Source organism: Hippichthys cyanospilos, chromosome 9 (assembly GCF_059441005.1).
Source record: "Hippichthys cyanospilos isolate Australia breed blue-spotted pipefish chromosome 9, RoL_Hcya_1.0, whole genome shotgun sequence".
Taxonomy (NCBI): domain Eukaryota; kingdom Metazoa; phylum Chordata; class Actinopteri; order Syngnathiformes; family Syngnathidae; genus Hippichthys; species Hippichthys cyanospilos.
In genome coordinates this window covers 13,123,691-13,140,705 of record NC_142377.1, presented here as the reverse complement: position 1 = coordinate 13,140,705, position 17,015 = coordinate 13,123,691, and the positions used below count along the sequence as shown (strand labels likewise).

Below are 17,015 nucleotides of genomic sequence, written 5' to 3'. Positions count from 1 at the left end.
CGCTGCTTGACTGCGAGTGGTGCTGCTGCTCCGGGACACGAGCGCAGGAGGAAAGCAAGGGTGGGCCGAGCATGGCGAGGGGAAGGGCAGGGCTACTTCCAGGGGATGGGCACGGTTCCAGGTGCTCCCCTGCCGATAGAAGTGGGCTTACTTCGAATCTCGATGCGTGTTTTCGCGAAACGATTGTGCAAGAAATTCCGAATAATGGGCCCCAGCGATTCCCGTCCATTGTGATCCGCATTTTAGGGTGCTGTTAGAGAATACCATTTCCCTTTACGGGGACACTAAGTAATATTTAGACCGTTTTTCATCAAAAAGGAATACATTAAATGATTGAAAATTTCAAAAACTTGCAAATTAAAGTGTTCTTAGTGACCAACAGTAGCTTTTAAATATTACATGGGGAGTGGCATTTCTCCGGAGGCGGCCATGTTTGTTATAGCTACTGACAATGGTAAATGCAGCACCTGCAGCACCTCCTGCACCTCCTGCTGTCCGTGATGAAAAACTGTCTAAATCTTACACACTATCCCTTTAAGGAATACTGTGTTCCCTCGCTATATAGGAGCTCGCTTCTTGTGGCCTCACTCCAGTGGACCCTGGGGGACAGAAAGGCCTTCTCTGCCGGCCTAAACATACTCAGAAAAAAAACACATTTACTCATTGATACTTTTAAATAAAATGATTCTCCCTGCGGCGACACGTCCGCCTCACAGTTCAGAGTCCCAAGTTCAATTCTAGCTCGCTCTGAAAAACATGCGTGATAGGTGTATTGGACACTCTAAATTGTCCATGACCCCAGGGAAAAGGCTTTGTTTTTGTCATGTGACCTTTGATTCACTTGTCTTTTGTTCCTGTTTTAAACAAAGCTGTAACCTGTATAAATGCTTTACAAAATAATGAATAATTGTTCAAAGTTTATATATTTTTCTTTTGTTAATGTTAAAAAGGATACAGTTTTACGAATATTTATAACATTTTTATAGATGATATTATTTATAGTCAGTCCTTCGAGTTTGGGGTGGGCGCAAAAGGTTTTCTCTTTCCTATGGGGGGCTTGGTAAAATATAATTGAGAAGCACTGCCCCCAGGTGTGGTTGTGAGTGTGAATTGTTGTATGTCTTGGTGTGCCATGCGAGTGGCTGGCAACCAGTTCACGGTGTCCCCGCCTACTACCCATAAACAGCCGGGATAGGCACCAGCAAGCCTGCGATCCTAGTGAGGATAATTGGCTCTAGAAAATGGATGGATATTCGCCCTGTTCTGTTCTCTGATCGTTTCTGTTCTCTCTTGCACATCAATAGATTGAAGCCAAAATCATTTTCAATTGAATAGAATCAATTCGCTTTGAATGAAAAATCCTTTTGATTCAAAAATTGATTATGAAGCAAACCGTGAGAAATATTCCCTCCCCTATTAACTACAAATTAAAGGTACTGTATCTGTCTTCAGAAAAGGAATTTTTGATTCACTCAATGTCAAGTAAAAAAACTTTACTGATTGTATACTCAAAATCAAGTTTAATGAGGTTTAGTGATTAGAGCACTTTCTCTATGTTCTACTTGGCCAGGAACTGTCAGATGTTTGCAGCATTGTGAGCAGGTGTTTTGTCATGGCGAACCATCCACATCTTGACCTGCCACAACTCCTACTTCTTCTTGTGCTTTGCCTGAAGCAAATCCCGCGGGTTCTCTCTCTAGATGGGCTGGGTGATTTTTTTTTTTCTCTTGAAGAGTGATCCATCTATCCATCCATTAGATATGACGCTTATCCAAGTCAGTTGAGTCCAACACTATGTCGTCAGTGAGCCCTTGATTGTGAGAAAAAAAAAAAGATTTGCTCAACTAGACATCAGCATTTGCAGCCATTTGACATTCAAAGTCACACACAATGACTGCGCAGTCACCATATTGTTTCTTCTCATAAATATGCATGCATATGCAAATATATATGAAAAAAGATTAGATGGGGCGTATCATCCACTCACGGTCACTTCTTCGTCGCAGTCACAGGTGCACTTGTACAATTTAGTACGATGCCATTGATCGAGATAAAAGTGGACGTTTGGTTGTGTTTTCCGCAGTTTGCCTCCTCATCAATTTTACAAACACCACTATATGATGGGATGCAGTTAAAGACCACTCCAAACTTTATTACAAAGCGTTTCTGTCTCTGTATGTGATTTTTCTGACAAGGCATGACAGTTTTGTCTAAAATAGCAAAAGATGACACATGCTGTAAAACTGCTAATAACTACAAAAGAGCAATGTAAGCAGACTGTGTCTCATCATGTTCAACTGAAACATGCATGTTAGTGTGTCACTGAAGTAGGACAATGATGTAACTTGGTGTTCAAACACTTGTGCAATGAATTCAAGCAACTGATAGCCAAAGGTTACTCATATGATTCCATCTCCTATCACCTTAAGGGAACCAGCTGCCATTCCTAGTTCTATTAATTATGCAGCACAAAGCATTTTCACACAAGACACAACACGTTGCAACTAGTCAAACGCATCATGGAAGCTTGCAACCTGTTACATGTGTGATAAATGTGACATGTATTGGAAAAAAAAATTCTCACTTTCCGTGGCATTTTTTTCTGACAAGACAAGCCTGGTCTGGAACTTAAGAAGACCGACCGGAAGTTTTATTTCATACTCCCTTTTTGCCTAAATGAAATGATCCTGTTTTGATGGGCTATTCTGCTTACCTTTTGGCTTTGACTTGATCGTATTCTGTCCAGTGTAGAAGCACTTGAAAGTGTATCTTTATCCTTCTTTATCCCTTTATTTTACTCATGGAAAACCATTAAAGGTTTTAATGTTCTCCTTAAAGGGATAGTGTGTAAAATTTAGACCGGTTTTCATTACGGACAGCAGGAGGTGTGCAGGTGCTGCATTTACCATTGTCCGTCGCTATAACAAACATGGCCACCTCTGGAAAAGTCCCACCCACCATGTAATAGAATTTAATGATAACTAGACCTACGATTATATTTAAAACATACGTTTGGTCATTAAAAATGGATTCATTTGCAAGGTTTTGAAATGTATTGTTTTAAATCATTAAATGTATTCCTTTTTAATGAAAAACTGTCTAAATCTTAAATACTGTCCCTTTAAAAATGGTCTGCACAATTCAAAACTAATTATATAGGCCCCACAATGGATCATTTCTGTTTCTATAAGTGATACCTTGAAATATAAATAAAAAATTTTCCTCAAAACACTAATTTCTCAAATTATCAAAAATGAAAAACAATGCTCTATAATCTTCTTAAATCATTCAGTAATTTTACAATCAATCAATCAATCAAATTTTATTTGTATAGCACAATTATAATAATATACAATTAAATAGCACATTGACAGTTAAAAACACAAACAGATTTCTTGTTTATTAAAACCTCTCAACTCTCAGCTGATAAGTACATCACAAATATTCATCATTCTTTACAGAAAATAAAGATAATGTGATAGTGCTCTTATATTGTCTTCCAACATGAGTTGCTGCACCATTTGTGTCTAATCCAACGCTTGAAATTGAAAATAGCCAGCAAACTAAAAGCCCAAGCTATGAGATTGTTTAAATGCAAAAGATATTTGGCATTCTACATAATGTGGATTCCTCTGAACTTAGAAAAATATTTTAGCTTACTGTTTTATTAACACTATCATTCAATTGTTTTTCATTTTTCATTCACATTTACCATGGAAAGAATTAGTATGTGAAATTTGGGGGGGAGAAGGGATGTAGCGTGAGCGGGGTGTAGTCATCTGGTGCCAACTCTAATGATGCCCTGTAGTTTCCTGTGAAGGTCACAGAGAAAGGTTGTTAAACACCAGACACACTCACACACACACATATACACACGCACACACACATACACACAAATGGGGTATTAAACCTAAAAGGCTTCGCGTTGACACATGAATGTTCTAAAGTACCTTTATCATCCTATACAAACTTCTTTTGTCAGAGCCTCTTGGATATTCTTTTACTTCTATATTTAAATGTCTTTTCACTTTCTCCTGTTGCTCCAGATTGGCCGGGAGATGAATCCCTGGGCAGATGGCGGCTGAAACCTGACGCCTAAAATGCAGTGGCATTCAAATGAATCACCACAAGGCAATTAAATCATTACATTGCAAAGACTCACTCCTAGTTTTACCCAGAAACCACTTTAAAATCATACGCTTCATCTGCCTCACATCATTTTATGACATCATGACAGCGCCATATGAATATGACATACGAGGAACTGCGACACTAAAAGCGGGAAAGAAGCGAATTAGATCTGAGAAACATCATTTTACGCTTAGTTTCTCCAGAAATGGTGTGCATGACGCTCTGCCCTGCAGCCTTTTTCACACCATAAGTTTGATGCAGAACATTTGCATAATGAAGAAACAATCCAGCTTTTACAGAAACTGTGAATAACCTCACTCGTGAAGTATTTAAAGCATTCCGTATGTGATGTATAGCTTTCATAAAAATCTCATTGGCGGCCGGAATGACATATTCCAACCCTCTCTGCTGATGAAAACATTTCCATGTCCACTGCACCATTTTGAACATTTTAAGGGAAAAAAAAATTGCCTTGATGAGCATTTGTACAATTTTTGCAATGTAAGCAGTTTTTGTTGGCGCGTGATTCCTTCAACCCAGAAAAATGGGCGTGTATGTATGTGTGAGCTCTTCCTGCATCTGTGCACTCTGGAACACACTATTGTTGCACTGAGCACAACCTATAAGTAAGTCAAGCACAACCGGCCTCTTTGACATCAACATTGTTTGCACATCAACAGGCTTGTTGCTATGTAACCGCACCCCCTCCGAACTGAATCTTCTGGTCTGGGAATCCATCCTTACTTACTATGTGTGTGTATGAAAAAGCAAATGTTGCTTAATAGTTATTTGTTTGAAATAGTTATATTATCCAGATAGAAATGAACATTGACATTTTGTCTCCGTAACTCAATCGGTCTGATGGCAAGGCTGCACAATTTCAACTCCCACATTTCACTACCCTCAACCCCAAGGACAAAACCATATGCACAGGAAAGGCCACACAAAGCGTCAATTCTGTGGGTGTGATCCTTGGTGATCAAAGTGGACTGTTGTTTGGGTGGGAGGAAGGGTGTATGTGCGGGTGTGCGTGAGTGTGTGTGCGTGCATGTAAATTCAATACAACTGGTGTGGAAGGGTTCAACAAGGTCATATGTGGCTGGTGAGACTGTCAAGTTGAGGTTCAAGGTCAAAAGAGTGGAAAGAACATGAGAAAAAAGCAGAATTCAATAGTGTTGGAACAAAAGGAAAATAAAAGAACAAAAGGAAAATAAAGGATATATTCTTCATCTTTCTTTCTTTGTTAAAAAGTGATTGGTAGGACTCCGACTGCTCCAGCCAATATGGGGCACAAGAGCGCTGCTAGCGAAACACTGGCAACAGCTGCATACTTTAACGTCAATGTAATAGCGTCATTTTTGGCACTTTTAATTGGCTAAACTCACTATAAAGGAATACCACAGCACACATTAAATGCTAACCTAAGGTTTATTTTGAAGTTGGCCTTATCAGGGTGTGTCCAGTATGGTTAACTGTCATGCAGTGCAACAATTGTTACTCTGATTTTTTTCTGATACGTACGCTAATAAGCGATTATCTTGGGGAAGAAAAGATTCCTCACTCATTTTTTTCTGAGGTAGTCAATTTACTCAAGGACTCGATCCAGCCCTAATTAAAAATATAATACAATATGGCAGTTTGCATACGACATGAATATGAAATTTGAACAACAATCAATTGAAATGTAATGTAAACAAGAAAAACATCAAGATGTTGCATGTTTGTATACATAAAGTGTAATTCATCATAAACATGTTACCCCCATACAGTTGCATGACAAAGTACCTCATGTTATTCCACAGAGCAACAAACAAAAACTGTTCCAAATGCTAAACATCTGCTTTTGTTTCAGTGTATCTGAATATTTAAATTATGATGCATTTAAACAAGAAACATTTGTGGCTGAATCAATGGAGAACTGCAATTTGTCTCCCATGTATGGCGCGTTTAAGATGTGTGCCAGCAGTACACCGATAAAGTGATGGATGTGCTGGCTTCACACCAGAGTAGTCAGGTTACATGTCTGCCCACCAGACCACACACATACACACACACACACACGCACACACACATGCACAGTCGTACACACAGTCAGACAATCACTCAAGCCTACCCTGTGGCTGGAATGTGTTTTGGAAAGCGAGTGTGATAGAGGAGGCTTGTGATAGTTTGGTGTAAAAGGCGAAAAGTACACATCTCATGTACAGTACACATGTAAATACAGTTCATGCCTGTGTGTGTGTTTTTAAAAGTAGAAGAGGAAAGTCCAGCTTAGTCTCCAATTTTCACAGAAAGGTAGATTGTCTCCGTTTTCACGTTTTGTTTACCAATGAATGGTAATTAGGACTAAAATAATGGGCGGAAAAAAACTGCAGATGAGCAGCACCTGGACATTATTCTACTCAGCTCCAGTGTTATGTTGACCTCTGAGGTTAGTTCAAGTGTAATCCAAGCATATGCATTCTTGGTTCATAGCCAAACTAAAACTAGAGTAACGTTGTGGCAGACAGATAACCTAAAAAGTAGAACTCCAACTCACAATGTAAATGTCCTTCTTCATTGTGAAGTATTTAAAACGTCCTCACATCACTGTTCAAATGTTAGGTTCTATGTAAAAGAAAAAGAGACACCAAGCTAAATCATGTACAAAACTTATCTGCTACACCCACTCCCCTTACCAGAGAAGTAAATATACAGTAAACTAATCTGATTATGTGGTTGCACAAGTGTACGCACCCTCTTATTACCGTGAATAGCGCGATGTTCAAAAAGAACCAATCACAGTCAAACTCATCTTAAATTGGAGCCATTCCACAACTGCCACCATTTTAAGTGCCTCCGATTAAACTCAAATAAAATTCAGTTCCAGTAGGTTTTTTTTTTCCCAGACATTTTTGTCATCACCATCTTGCAGCACTAGGATCTTCCCCAGCACCTGAAACATTTACTTATTCAAAGGTATCAGTCAGCAGAAGGGTACAAAATAAATTCCAAGGCATTGCGAACACAGTGAAAACTTTCATCATCCATATATGAAAACATGGCATAATAGTGACATTGCCAAAAAGACAAGCCCCTCCCAAACTTAGGAAAAGACAACAAGAAAATTGGTCAGGGAGGCTGCCAAAATCTAGTTGGTAACAGATGGAGTTGCAGGAATTTCTAGCAAGCACTGTCTATTCAGTACATGTGACAACAATCTCCAATCTAATTCAATTTTTCCGGGTTGTGACATGACTGAAGCCTTATCTTAAAAACAAACAAAAAAACAAACAAATCAAAACATGCAATCATTTGTGTTTAGCTTTTATGATTTAATGTGTACAAAAAAAGAGTGTGGTGAATGTGTACAAAAAAAGAGTGTGGTGCATCTGTTCCCACTGGCATTGCTCAACTAATACATTTGATTCTGTATGTTTGCATTCTAAATCCGTATTATTTGGCAGACAAATCCTCCCGCATTGTGTTTAATGCAGACCGTGACAATTGACTCAGACCAGAAAAAAAAGCTAACTTTACTGGAAATTATCCCTTTGAGTTTGAAGAATCTCTGAAGTGGACTATTTAGTCTAGATGGAAGTAACATGAGGAGCGGATTTTAAGAGGCAGAAAGAAAAGCCCGGAGAAGGAGGAAAGGAGGGAAGGGGGCAAGGGCATGCAAAGGGGAGAGAGGGAGAAGCAAAGCGGATGGGGGATGGGCTGTTTGTGCATGCTTGGAATTCTTTAGGTGTTATCAGCATATCCCGCTGCATAATTGCTGGCTTCAAGAAAGAAGGGGGGGGGGGGGGGGGGGGGGGGTCTGACAAGAGTGCAACAGGGAAACATAGTGAAGCTTCCTCCCTTGACTGCGTTGACCACAAGGGAGTGGGGGTCAAGATCTTTGAACTGCAATGCTGACATTTCCGACGTTGCTATTCTTGTCTCATTAAGACAAAGGACATAGTATTTGACTTTCCAACCCCGTGAAAACACGCAATCCCGAAAGGACACGTTTAGAGGCTATTTTCTTTCCACCTCATACATAAAGTTAAAAGCTTTGCTATAAATTATTTCTGTCTTCGGCTTCTGCACGTTCTATACATTGCAGTCTCTGGACTTGAACACAATTGCTTTTCACATTGTTTAAATAATAACAATAACAATTAATTGTTTATAATTAGCCTGACTTATATTCATTGGCCAATTATAACCGTTCAAATATAGGCCAAAGAACTTTTCACCTTTATCTACTCGACCATTTACAGTAGTTGCATTCAAGTAACATTTGTGTCATTATTTATTACACATGAATCTATATCATAACAGTATATCCTTGAATAAATTATACAGTATACTGAATCAATAAAATGTGTTGATAAATTCATTCTGCAACCTTGTCATTCAAAACAAAGCAAATCTGAATTTTTATTAGCAGTGATTAGGTGAGCCATGCAAGGAAGTTGTGCAAAGGATCGACCTGGATGTCACGACTTTAGACACAACCTGAAATGACAATTTGTTGAAAGGAATCTGAGTTTGTTTAAAATAATTAATAAACAACAGTGCAACATGAATTAAGCATAAACGTGTTAAATATGGCAATCATTCACCTATCAGTAACACAAACACATACAGTATGTGAACTAAAAATCTGCATATAATTAATACTTATTGAAATGCGTTGAGAAGAAACAAATGCTACTCTATCCATTATATATATTTTATTTTCAAACTTACTGGCCAATTAATCAGCAATTGGTATTTTTTTTCTGCCAGAAATTGGCATCGGCCTGAAACATCTATTTCAGTTGGGCTATTATGCTCAAATTGTCATAATAACGAAACATTAATGAACATTACAGATTCTATTTTAACTTTTCAACATTTTTGACTGTTACAATATTGTAATTAAATGTTTTAAATTAAACAATTAAATAGGAGTATTACATTAATTTATCTCCAGGTGAAAGAATACTAAACGTACCTGTTTTGTGAATTTGGTCATGTGATGCGCGCAGAGTGAGCCGTGATTGGTTATTACCCCAGCCCTGGGTGCATTGTGGTATCATCTTTCATCGGCTAGGAGGCAAATTGTATTTTTAAAGGTATTTGCACATGAAAAATGTTTAAATTATGAAATTAGTTATCGACAATTCACTTTTTACTGTTGGAAATAGCTAAATAGATTTAGTATCACCTTAACAATCATTTTACAGCGAAGCTTATGTAGGTGTAAAGCAAATTAGAAAGAGCAAAAATAGGTTAATCATTGGCCACATTCCTCTTGTTATACTCCTATCTACAATGGCGATAAAAAGTCAACACAGCCTTCTTCAATTGCTATGTTTTGTGACGTAAAGATGAGGCCAAAATGACTCATTTCAAATCTTTTCTCACTACAAATGTAACCAATAGCTTATTCAAAGCAAATAAAAAAAATGTTTTTGGAATGGACATAAAAATAATGTAGTTGCATAAATGTGCACACCCACTTCTACAAGGAGGTTGATTGTTTTTTGGTGGTAACCATGGCTGGTCATGGGAGCTGCTCATAATTTCCTCCAAATTGTCAGCTGAAGAAATTCTGCCCCAGAAGCATGATGCTGTCATAACAAAATGTCCCAAACTAATGTGGGAAAATGTACTGTATACTCTTCTTTTTCAGTTCTCATGAGCTTTTTTGCCGAACAGTCCGATATCCTTTATCTGGAATAAGCATGAGCCGAAAGCTGAAGGAAGAAAAGAAAAAAACTGGAGTTACATTAGGGCCATTTGAGGTTTCACTGTATTGCCTCCAGCACCTTTTTTCCAAACTACCTTGATTTTCTTTCTTTTTCTGATTATATTTCAATCTGAGTCATCCCTGATTCTATTTCAGAAACATTGGAATTGCAGTCTACTCAAAGCGTAGACTTTCGTGCTGCTGTAAGATTAGCGGTTTCCTGTGTGACCCCCCCTTCACAATGAGCAGATGGATAGGTATGAATAGTAAAAAAGTCCTTTTCCAGCATTAGTTTGCATTCCTTACAAAATGGCTGCGGCGCATGACAGAGTAACAGCGTCGGTGGGACGCACACACACACACACACAGGATGTGATTCCAGGAACTTTGATTGATGAGATAATCCATCTGGCTCGGAGGCAAAGGAGGGGAGGAGCAGGGAAGGGCGGGGGAAAAGGAGAGTGTAGAACATGAGCGATGGTGTTGCTCCAAATCATGATGCCATTTAGAGATTTATGCATGTGCTTGCTTACAGCAGGCACACTTGTGGATTTGTTGGCTCCAGTTAGTTTAGGGGAAAAAACAAAGTGGCTTGTCAAGATCTGTCTTTTCCTCGTGAATGCGCTTTTCTTAAACACCGTATATGTTGACAATAAAGCTGTGTGTGGGGAGAGAAAACATGTTCCTCGCTCCTCCGCATGTTCCTGGCTTCCATCACAGCTGCAGCAAACAGGGTGGAGGTGCATCATGGATGAGAGGATGACAGATGAAATACTTGGCCCAGTCATGACATAAGCCAGACGAATGGTGTTTTTTCTTTCTCATCCTGGACAAGTGGCCCGGTAGAGTGGGCCCGAGGCTATTATTTAGCAATGCTACACAATTAAACATTTTTTTTCTGCGATTTCCCAATGGGGAAACGGTTACCCCTGTGATGAAGCTGTCAGCAGTATACAGGACAACTTTTCACAGTCAATTTCACACTTTTGCCAAGTTGAGTGTAACAGTAATGTTTATTCTAACACAAATGCTGTCTCCCATACCATTCAGTATGACATAAATGTTGGTCTGCATAACAAACAGATGGAAAAGACTGCATCGTGCAGACTGCAGTATCTGCATGGGGTGCGGAAAAGGGCACTGAGCTATTCCCCTCAGATAAAAGTATCATGTTACAACATGATCCTGCAGAGGCACAAATCAATACACCGCAGCTACTCATGAAAGATAAATTAGCTAAAAATGAATAAGAAGAAGCATTTAATGTTGAAGTAGGGATGGGAATTTGACTGCATGTTTTTGATTGATTTTTGATTGCATTTTAATTACGCTGTGATAGGAGACCACTCACTGAAAAATGTTCTATACCTCTACTTTAATGCCACACCCTAGACAGAATTCATGAGACTGCGTTTTCTTGTTCAATCCTAACATAAATAATCATGATAGTGAACAGAAAATATATTCAGTAATATAACAGTTTCACCATTTTAGTTACAGTTTAATTTGTCAAAGGCAAAGGTGAGGTTTTTTGATGAATATGAATGGTTTAAGAATCTAACTCCAGAACATCTGAAGACTTTTTTTTCTAGCATGCTGTCTACAATGTTTGACACATAATAGGATGCTTTGGCACATGAGCTGTTTTTTTTTCATTTTTTATACTTTCCTCTTTCATCTTACCCAAGAATGTCTTTCCATTAAATTTGAGGCATTTTCAATGTTCAATGTGTCTTGGCGGTTCGTTGATATCCCCCACGTATTGCTCTTTTTTTTAAATCTATATTTACATTTACAAAGACACTTCCTCATCATAGATTTAAAAAAAAAAGTATCAACTATTCTTTTTGTATTCTGGACATATTTTTTCTTTCTTCTGCCATCATCTATTTAATTTATACTGTCGTCTCCTGCCAAAATACTTCAAGGACTTTTTGAAGTATCCTGATGGGAAAAAGAGTTTTTGACATTTTTAAAATGTACTTTACAGTTAGTTATACAATTTTAGTCCATTCTGCTATAATACTCTTAATAACGAGGTCCTTTCATTCTTTACTGCTTGTGTTTTGCTGCCATCTGCCGGTGAATTTGAAAAAACTTGAACAAATATCGACTGCCGTAGTTTTAAGTAAAAAGACAGTGCATGTAAAAACAAGGGCTGTCATAATCGGGTACTGTGATTGTGACAACTGTCAAAAATACACAAACTACTGTACTGTTGATACTTACTTCAACTTTAACTTCAACCTTTGTTGAAGTATGATTACGTGCAGTGATGAACCTTACTGGCATCAGATAGTGTAAACAAAATGGTGGCAGGCTAACCCAAGAAAGGAACAAAAGTAGAGCTTCCATTATCCTAATTTACTTTATTTGAGCACTATGCACAATGCACTTTCCTGTTTCTTCCACTACGTTTTCTGTTTGACTATGGCCAGACTGGGCAAAAACATCTGGCATGACCACATTTGCAAGCACCAATGAAAGTGCTAAAATAAGCAGGCCAGTGCTTAAAAAAAGTCAAGAATGTAACGAGAAAGTGAAAATGCCCGCAGAAGCCAGTCGTTTCTCTTTGTGTGATAGAAAAGCTGGCTACGGTAAAAGTGGTGGGCTCGGCTGGAGACCAAACAGTCATTTTGGTGGTGAGACAGTATTTCCCCCCCATCTCCCATAACACAAAAGAAAGAACCCTTTGTTCCTCCCAATACTGACGTTGTAAAATCTGTAGGTGTCGCTGTCGGGCAGCTTTTCACATGTGTTGCGCAGCTGTGCACGTGTACCGTAATGGAGACCGTATCAAAATAAAATAACCATCGTATCAAAATAAAATAACCATTATTAGGCTATTGTGTTGAAGTTACATGTTCTGTTTATCAGACAGACAGACTGACATGAGATAGATAGATAGATAGATAGATAGATAGATAGATAGATAGATAGATAGATAGATAGATAGATAATTTCTAATATAATATACAGTGTATGCATTCACTCAATAAAGTTCTTTCTCAGTTTTTAAACTCAGAAAACAAGTGATCCGTGAGCGCTAAGGCACAATGATGTTTTTTTGCCGATAGCAAGTAGCAAAATAGCCACCCTCTGAGATGGATAAGAACTTGCGGATTTTGCTGCTTCATTGATTTTTCATAAACACAACAACAATTAGAATGTTATGTTTAGACAAGTGGGGGCACGTACAACTATTAGTGGAAAGAACGATTCTGACTTTACTCCTCCTTACACGTTGGCTCTTTTGAAGGAGAAAGTAAACTTCCATCTTGGCAAAAAGGTCAAGTCATTGTTTGATTAAATTAATGAATCAATTTGCTAATTTGCTGAATGAGGTGTTCAGAGTTTTTGAATATGTTAGGCGGGGCGGGCGTAATATTCAACCCGCCATTTATGTTTTTGTTATTCATTGAAAGATCATTTTTCAGTTAAATATTTTAAAGTTGAAAAGGTTTTGAGCGCAAGTTTTATTTGGGATGTGATGAACCGAAAAACAAAATGTTTATTTTTGTTTGAATATTCCCTTGATCACCCTAAATCATCCTTCCCTAGGAGGAGGAGGAGGAGGAGGAGGAGGAGGAGGAGGAGGAGGAGGAGGAGGAGGAGGAGGAGGAGGAGGAGGAGGAGGAGGAGGAGGAGGAGGAGGAGGAGGAGGAGGAGGAGGAGGAGGAGGAGGAGGAGGAGAAGGAGAGGCAGCCGACGTCACACATCAGACCGCTGGTTGACGGCGCTTGGAGCTTCCAGCTCGTCAATCTGCGGCCAGTGGCGACAGGGGCGACCGGGTAAGCGAGCTCTCTCCCATCCGCCAGCTTCTTGACGCACTCCCCTCGCCTCCACCGGCGGAACCCAGGGCACCCCCGATCTCCTCCTTTTCGGACGGGTTGCGCGATCAGCTGCTCCAGCTCGAGCGCAAAAGCCAGGCTAGCCGAGCCCGCTAGCCTTCGCGAGGGTGGCCGGGCTGTCCATGCATCCGGGGAGCCCCGAGGCAGCCCCGGGCTGGCTGGGAGAAGAGCGAGCCGGAAGCCTTGAACCTTTGTGAACCTTGACAACTCAGCGCGCTGTTTGGCACGCAGCGGCGGTGGATGCCCGGCGAGGAGCATCTTCTCGCCTGTCTGCAAGCAACCAGCGTGACAGCTCCAAGAGGCGATTGATGACTAATATTCCCTCCGGATAGACCACAACAATGTTGCGCACCGCGGCCAACGTGCTGGCAGCAGGATTGCTCGTCTTGGGAATGTTGCACAGCTCCGAAGTCGTCTCACCGTCCAGGGCTGTTGATGGTAAGCGGTCTTGTTTTGCACCCCCTCTCACCTGCTGCTTTTTTTTTTTTTTTAATTCATTGTGCTCAGCTGCTCGCCCCACGTTGCTGCAACAATTAAAAGGCGTCTTTTGTTTGCGCCACGTGAATATTGCAGTGTCACAGCCAACCCTTCTCTGCGAGGAGACAAATTCACGCTGACTTTCATTGAGAATATGATGGCACAGGCCCCAGGAGCTCTTGCTCTTAGATAGCACGTAATGCACTACACGTATATTTTTAATGCCTGTGATTGGCGGCATGCCTTTAAATCACCGGTCTCAAATTGGGGACACTCGACCTCGAGTGTCTGCTAGCCCAGAATCAACCACAATTGATTGCAAGCATAATTGGCAATACGTGATTTTTCTTCCAAAATTTTAGCACCATTTTGGATGAACCTGATTGAAATGTTGCTGCTAAAACTGTCTACTTCTACTTCCATTTACAGTGTGTCCATACTTATGGAATATTTTGTTTTATGGACAAAAACCAAAGGTTTGCAGAGTGAGCTCCCCAGACGCTTGGAGTCTGTAAATTGTAGCTCCTTATAGTAATTTATGATATGTTATCATTCAAATTGTGCAAACCTACTTATAGGCATTGACTTGCTAATAAAAAAAACATACTCAACCAATTATGCCTTAACTTTGGCTTAATTAAAAGGCCTTATAATGGTTAAGTGTCATCTCTTAAATCAGGCCTGCTCGGATTTTTTTAATAGCCAAAGGCATATACCATCAATTCTTTCTCTGAACTGCTTATCCTCACAAGGCAAAGCACAATAGACAATGGCATCATTTTATAAAAACAAAGGTATACTGTAGTTTAAAATTATTTTCTTCTCATCTTTAGGTTTGGCATTAATTTCACAACTTTATCCTAGAAAAGTCCAATATAGTCTGATGACATCACAACTTTTTACGCGTGATAAAATCAGAATTTGTTATTGTTGCACCTTTCTTAAAAATAGGCAACATTTGGTAGTACAGTTTAGCGGGGATCCAGGGAAGCAATTCTATCCTGACCCCAAAATGTTTACTTAAAAAAAACGGTTTGGGATCTGCAATAGTATTTTAATATGGTGTGTTTATTATGGTATGCCATCTTTTCTTCACCCCAGTCACATAATAGTGTGAGTAATGTCTCATCCACTGAGATTCACAATCGGTCAAATACTGTAATAGACTTTCCATTGGAACCAAAAAGACTTTAGTGTTGTCATATACGGTCTAAAACAGCCCCCACCCACCCTTCTTCCCACAAGTGACCTTGCACACCTTCACTGTCTGGAACAACTTCTGGAAGCCATTAAAACCTCCAAACCCTACTCACGCACACCTCGGCGTGTTTGCAGAGCACAAAGCCGATTGGTTCGATTTTCTCGACTTTGAAAGGAAACCTGTTGTTTCTCGCGGCTACCTTTGCGTTCAACATTTTAATGAATACAAAATGCTTTTCTAAAACAAATTAGCATTTGCATGTGATATATCATTAAATTCTGGAGGTCTTTGAAGACTTGTCTGTTTTAAATCACAAGCTGGATTTTATGAGATTCATCGTCTTCCCAAAAAAAATCTTTGAAGTCATGTTGTTCCACTCGACAAAATTGAGCTCAATTACCACCTTGAATACAGCCTGCAACCACCAACAAGTCTGCAACAAGATGACAAATCCCACCAGAGCATGGACGTTTAACAATCCTTTTTGGCCCATTGTTTGAAAAAATAAAATTACACTCTAAAAACATTTGGGCAATAAAATAACCAAATTATGGGTCCAAAAATGAATGACCCAATGTTTGCGTCAACCTGAGCCAACATTCTGGGTTGATATTCATCTTTTTACAAAACAACCCACAAAATAGGATCAATATCGTGTCAGGCCCTTTCGGACCCCAAATTTGGTTATTTTTACTTCAATTTAATGTCATATAGTACAAAGAAGTTAAGACGGAATCAATGGCGCCTCTGCTGGCTGTATCCAAGCACTGCACTATACCGTTTAAAAGTCATTCCGCGCAAGGTAAAACGTTTCAGTGAGTTATTATCACACGCCTATATATGATGGAATCATATTTTTGGTGCGAGTGTCATCCATCTTATTTGATGAGTCATCCTTGCGTGGTTGCTTGTCAGCGAGAATAATCATTGTGGCTTGTTTAAGGTCACCATGACTAAAATGCTGCAAGTTTTTTTTTTTTTTTAAACACAACATTATGAAATGTATTTTCCTCCTGAAAAGTTCCATTATGTTGTCAGTCATTATTTCGTGTCAACTTGATACTAGCACCTCCCAAGCATTATCACGTTAACTCTTGTTCAAACGGGACAAATGTGATTCGGAGGATTAAGTCGTTTGCCGGTATTTTTTTTCTTTCTTCCTGACTTGCATAGAGTTGTTTTGCCATGTGCCGGACCGCCAAAGAGTCTTAGTACTGTAGCCAGGCCCCAGGTCACCAGCAAGCCCTTGGTTTAATTGGGTCTAAACTTCCCTTTGTTTCTCAGTGGAGACCTCGGCGAACAGTCTCAGATTGTTCAGAAAACTCTGCTAATTGGGGGCTTAGTGGAAAAAGCCCTAATGAAGGAATTCAGATTGCTTCACTGTACGACACAATGTCATTGCAAGAACACTCTCCGAGTTTGCTTACGTCGTTTTGCACAACAAATTGGCGAGCGGTAAATCCAACATACATCTCGGCTACATTTGTTACCTCTTCCTTGCTAAGAAACTTAATATCATTCCCTCCATGTGGCCTCAGTTGTAACATTTGGTTAGAGGATCCGCAGTGTGAGGCCAACAATTCTGTGGCCAAAAGGTTCACATTTGACTGTTTGCTGACAACTCAAAGCAAAATGGCAAACGGAGAGCATTTGG

General features: G+C 39.6%; 1 protein-coding gene across 2 annotated transcripts in view; it reads left to right on the top strand.

Moving 5' to 3' along the window:
• Positions 1-13,612: 13,612 nt before the first annotated feature.
• Positions 13,613-17,015, top strand: part of LOC148418945 (low-density lipoprotein receptor-related protein 1-like) — a 109,806-nt gene continuing 106,403 nt past the window's right edge. For both annotated transcript variants that reach the window (XM_088424297.1, XM_088424296.1), the window contains exon 1: positions 13,613-14,121. In XM_088424297.1, coding sequence (XP_088280423.1) covers positions 14,025-14,121 — 97 coding nt within the window. In that variant the 5' untranslated portion in view covers positions 13,613-14,024. The remainder of the gene's footprint in view (positions 14,122-17,015) is intronic.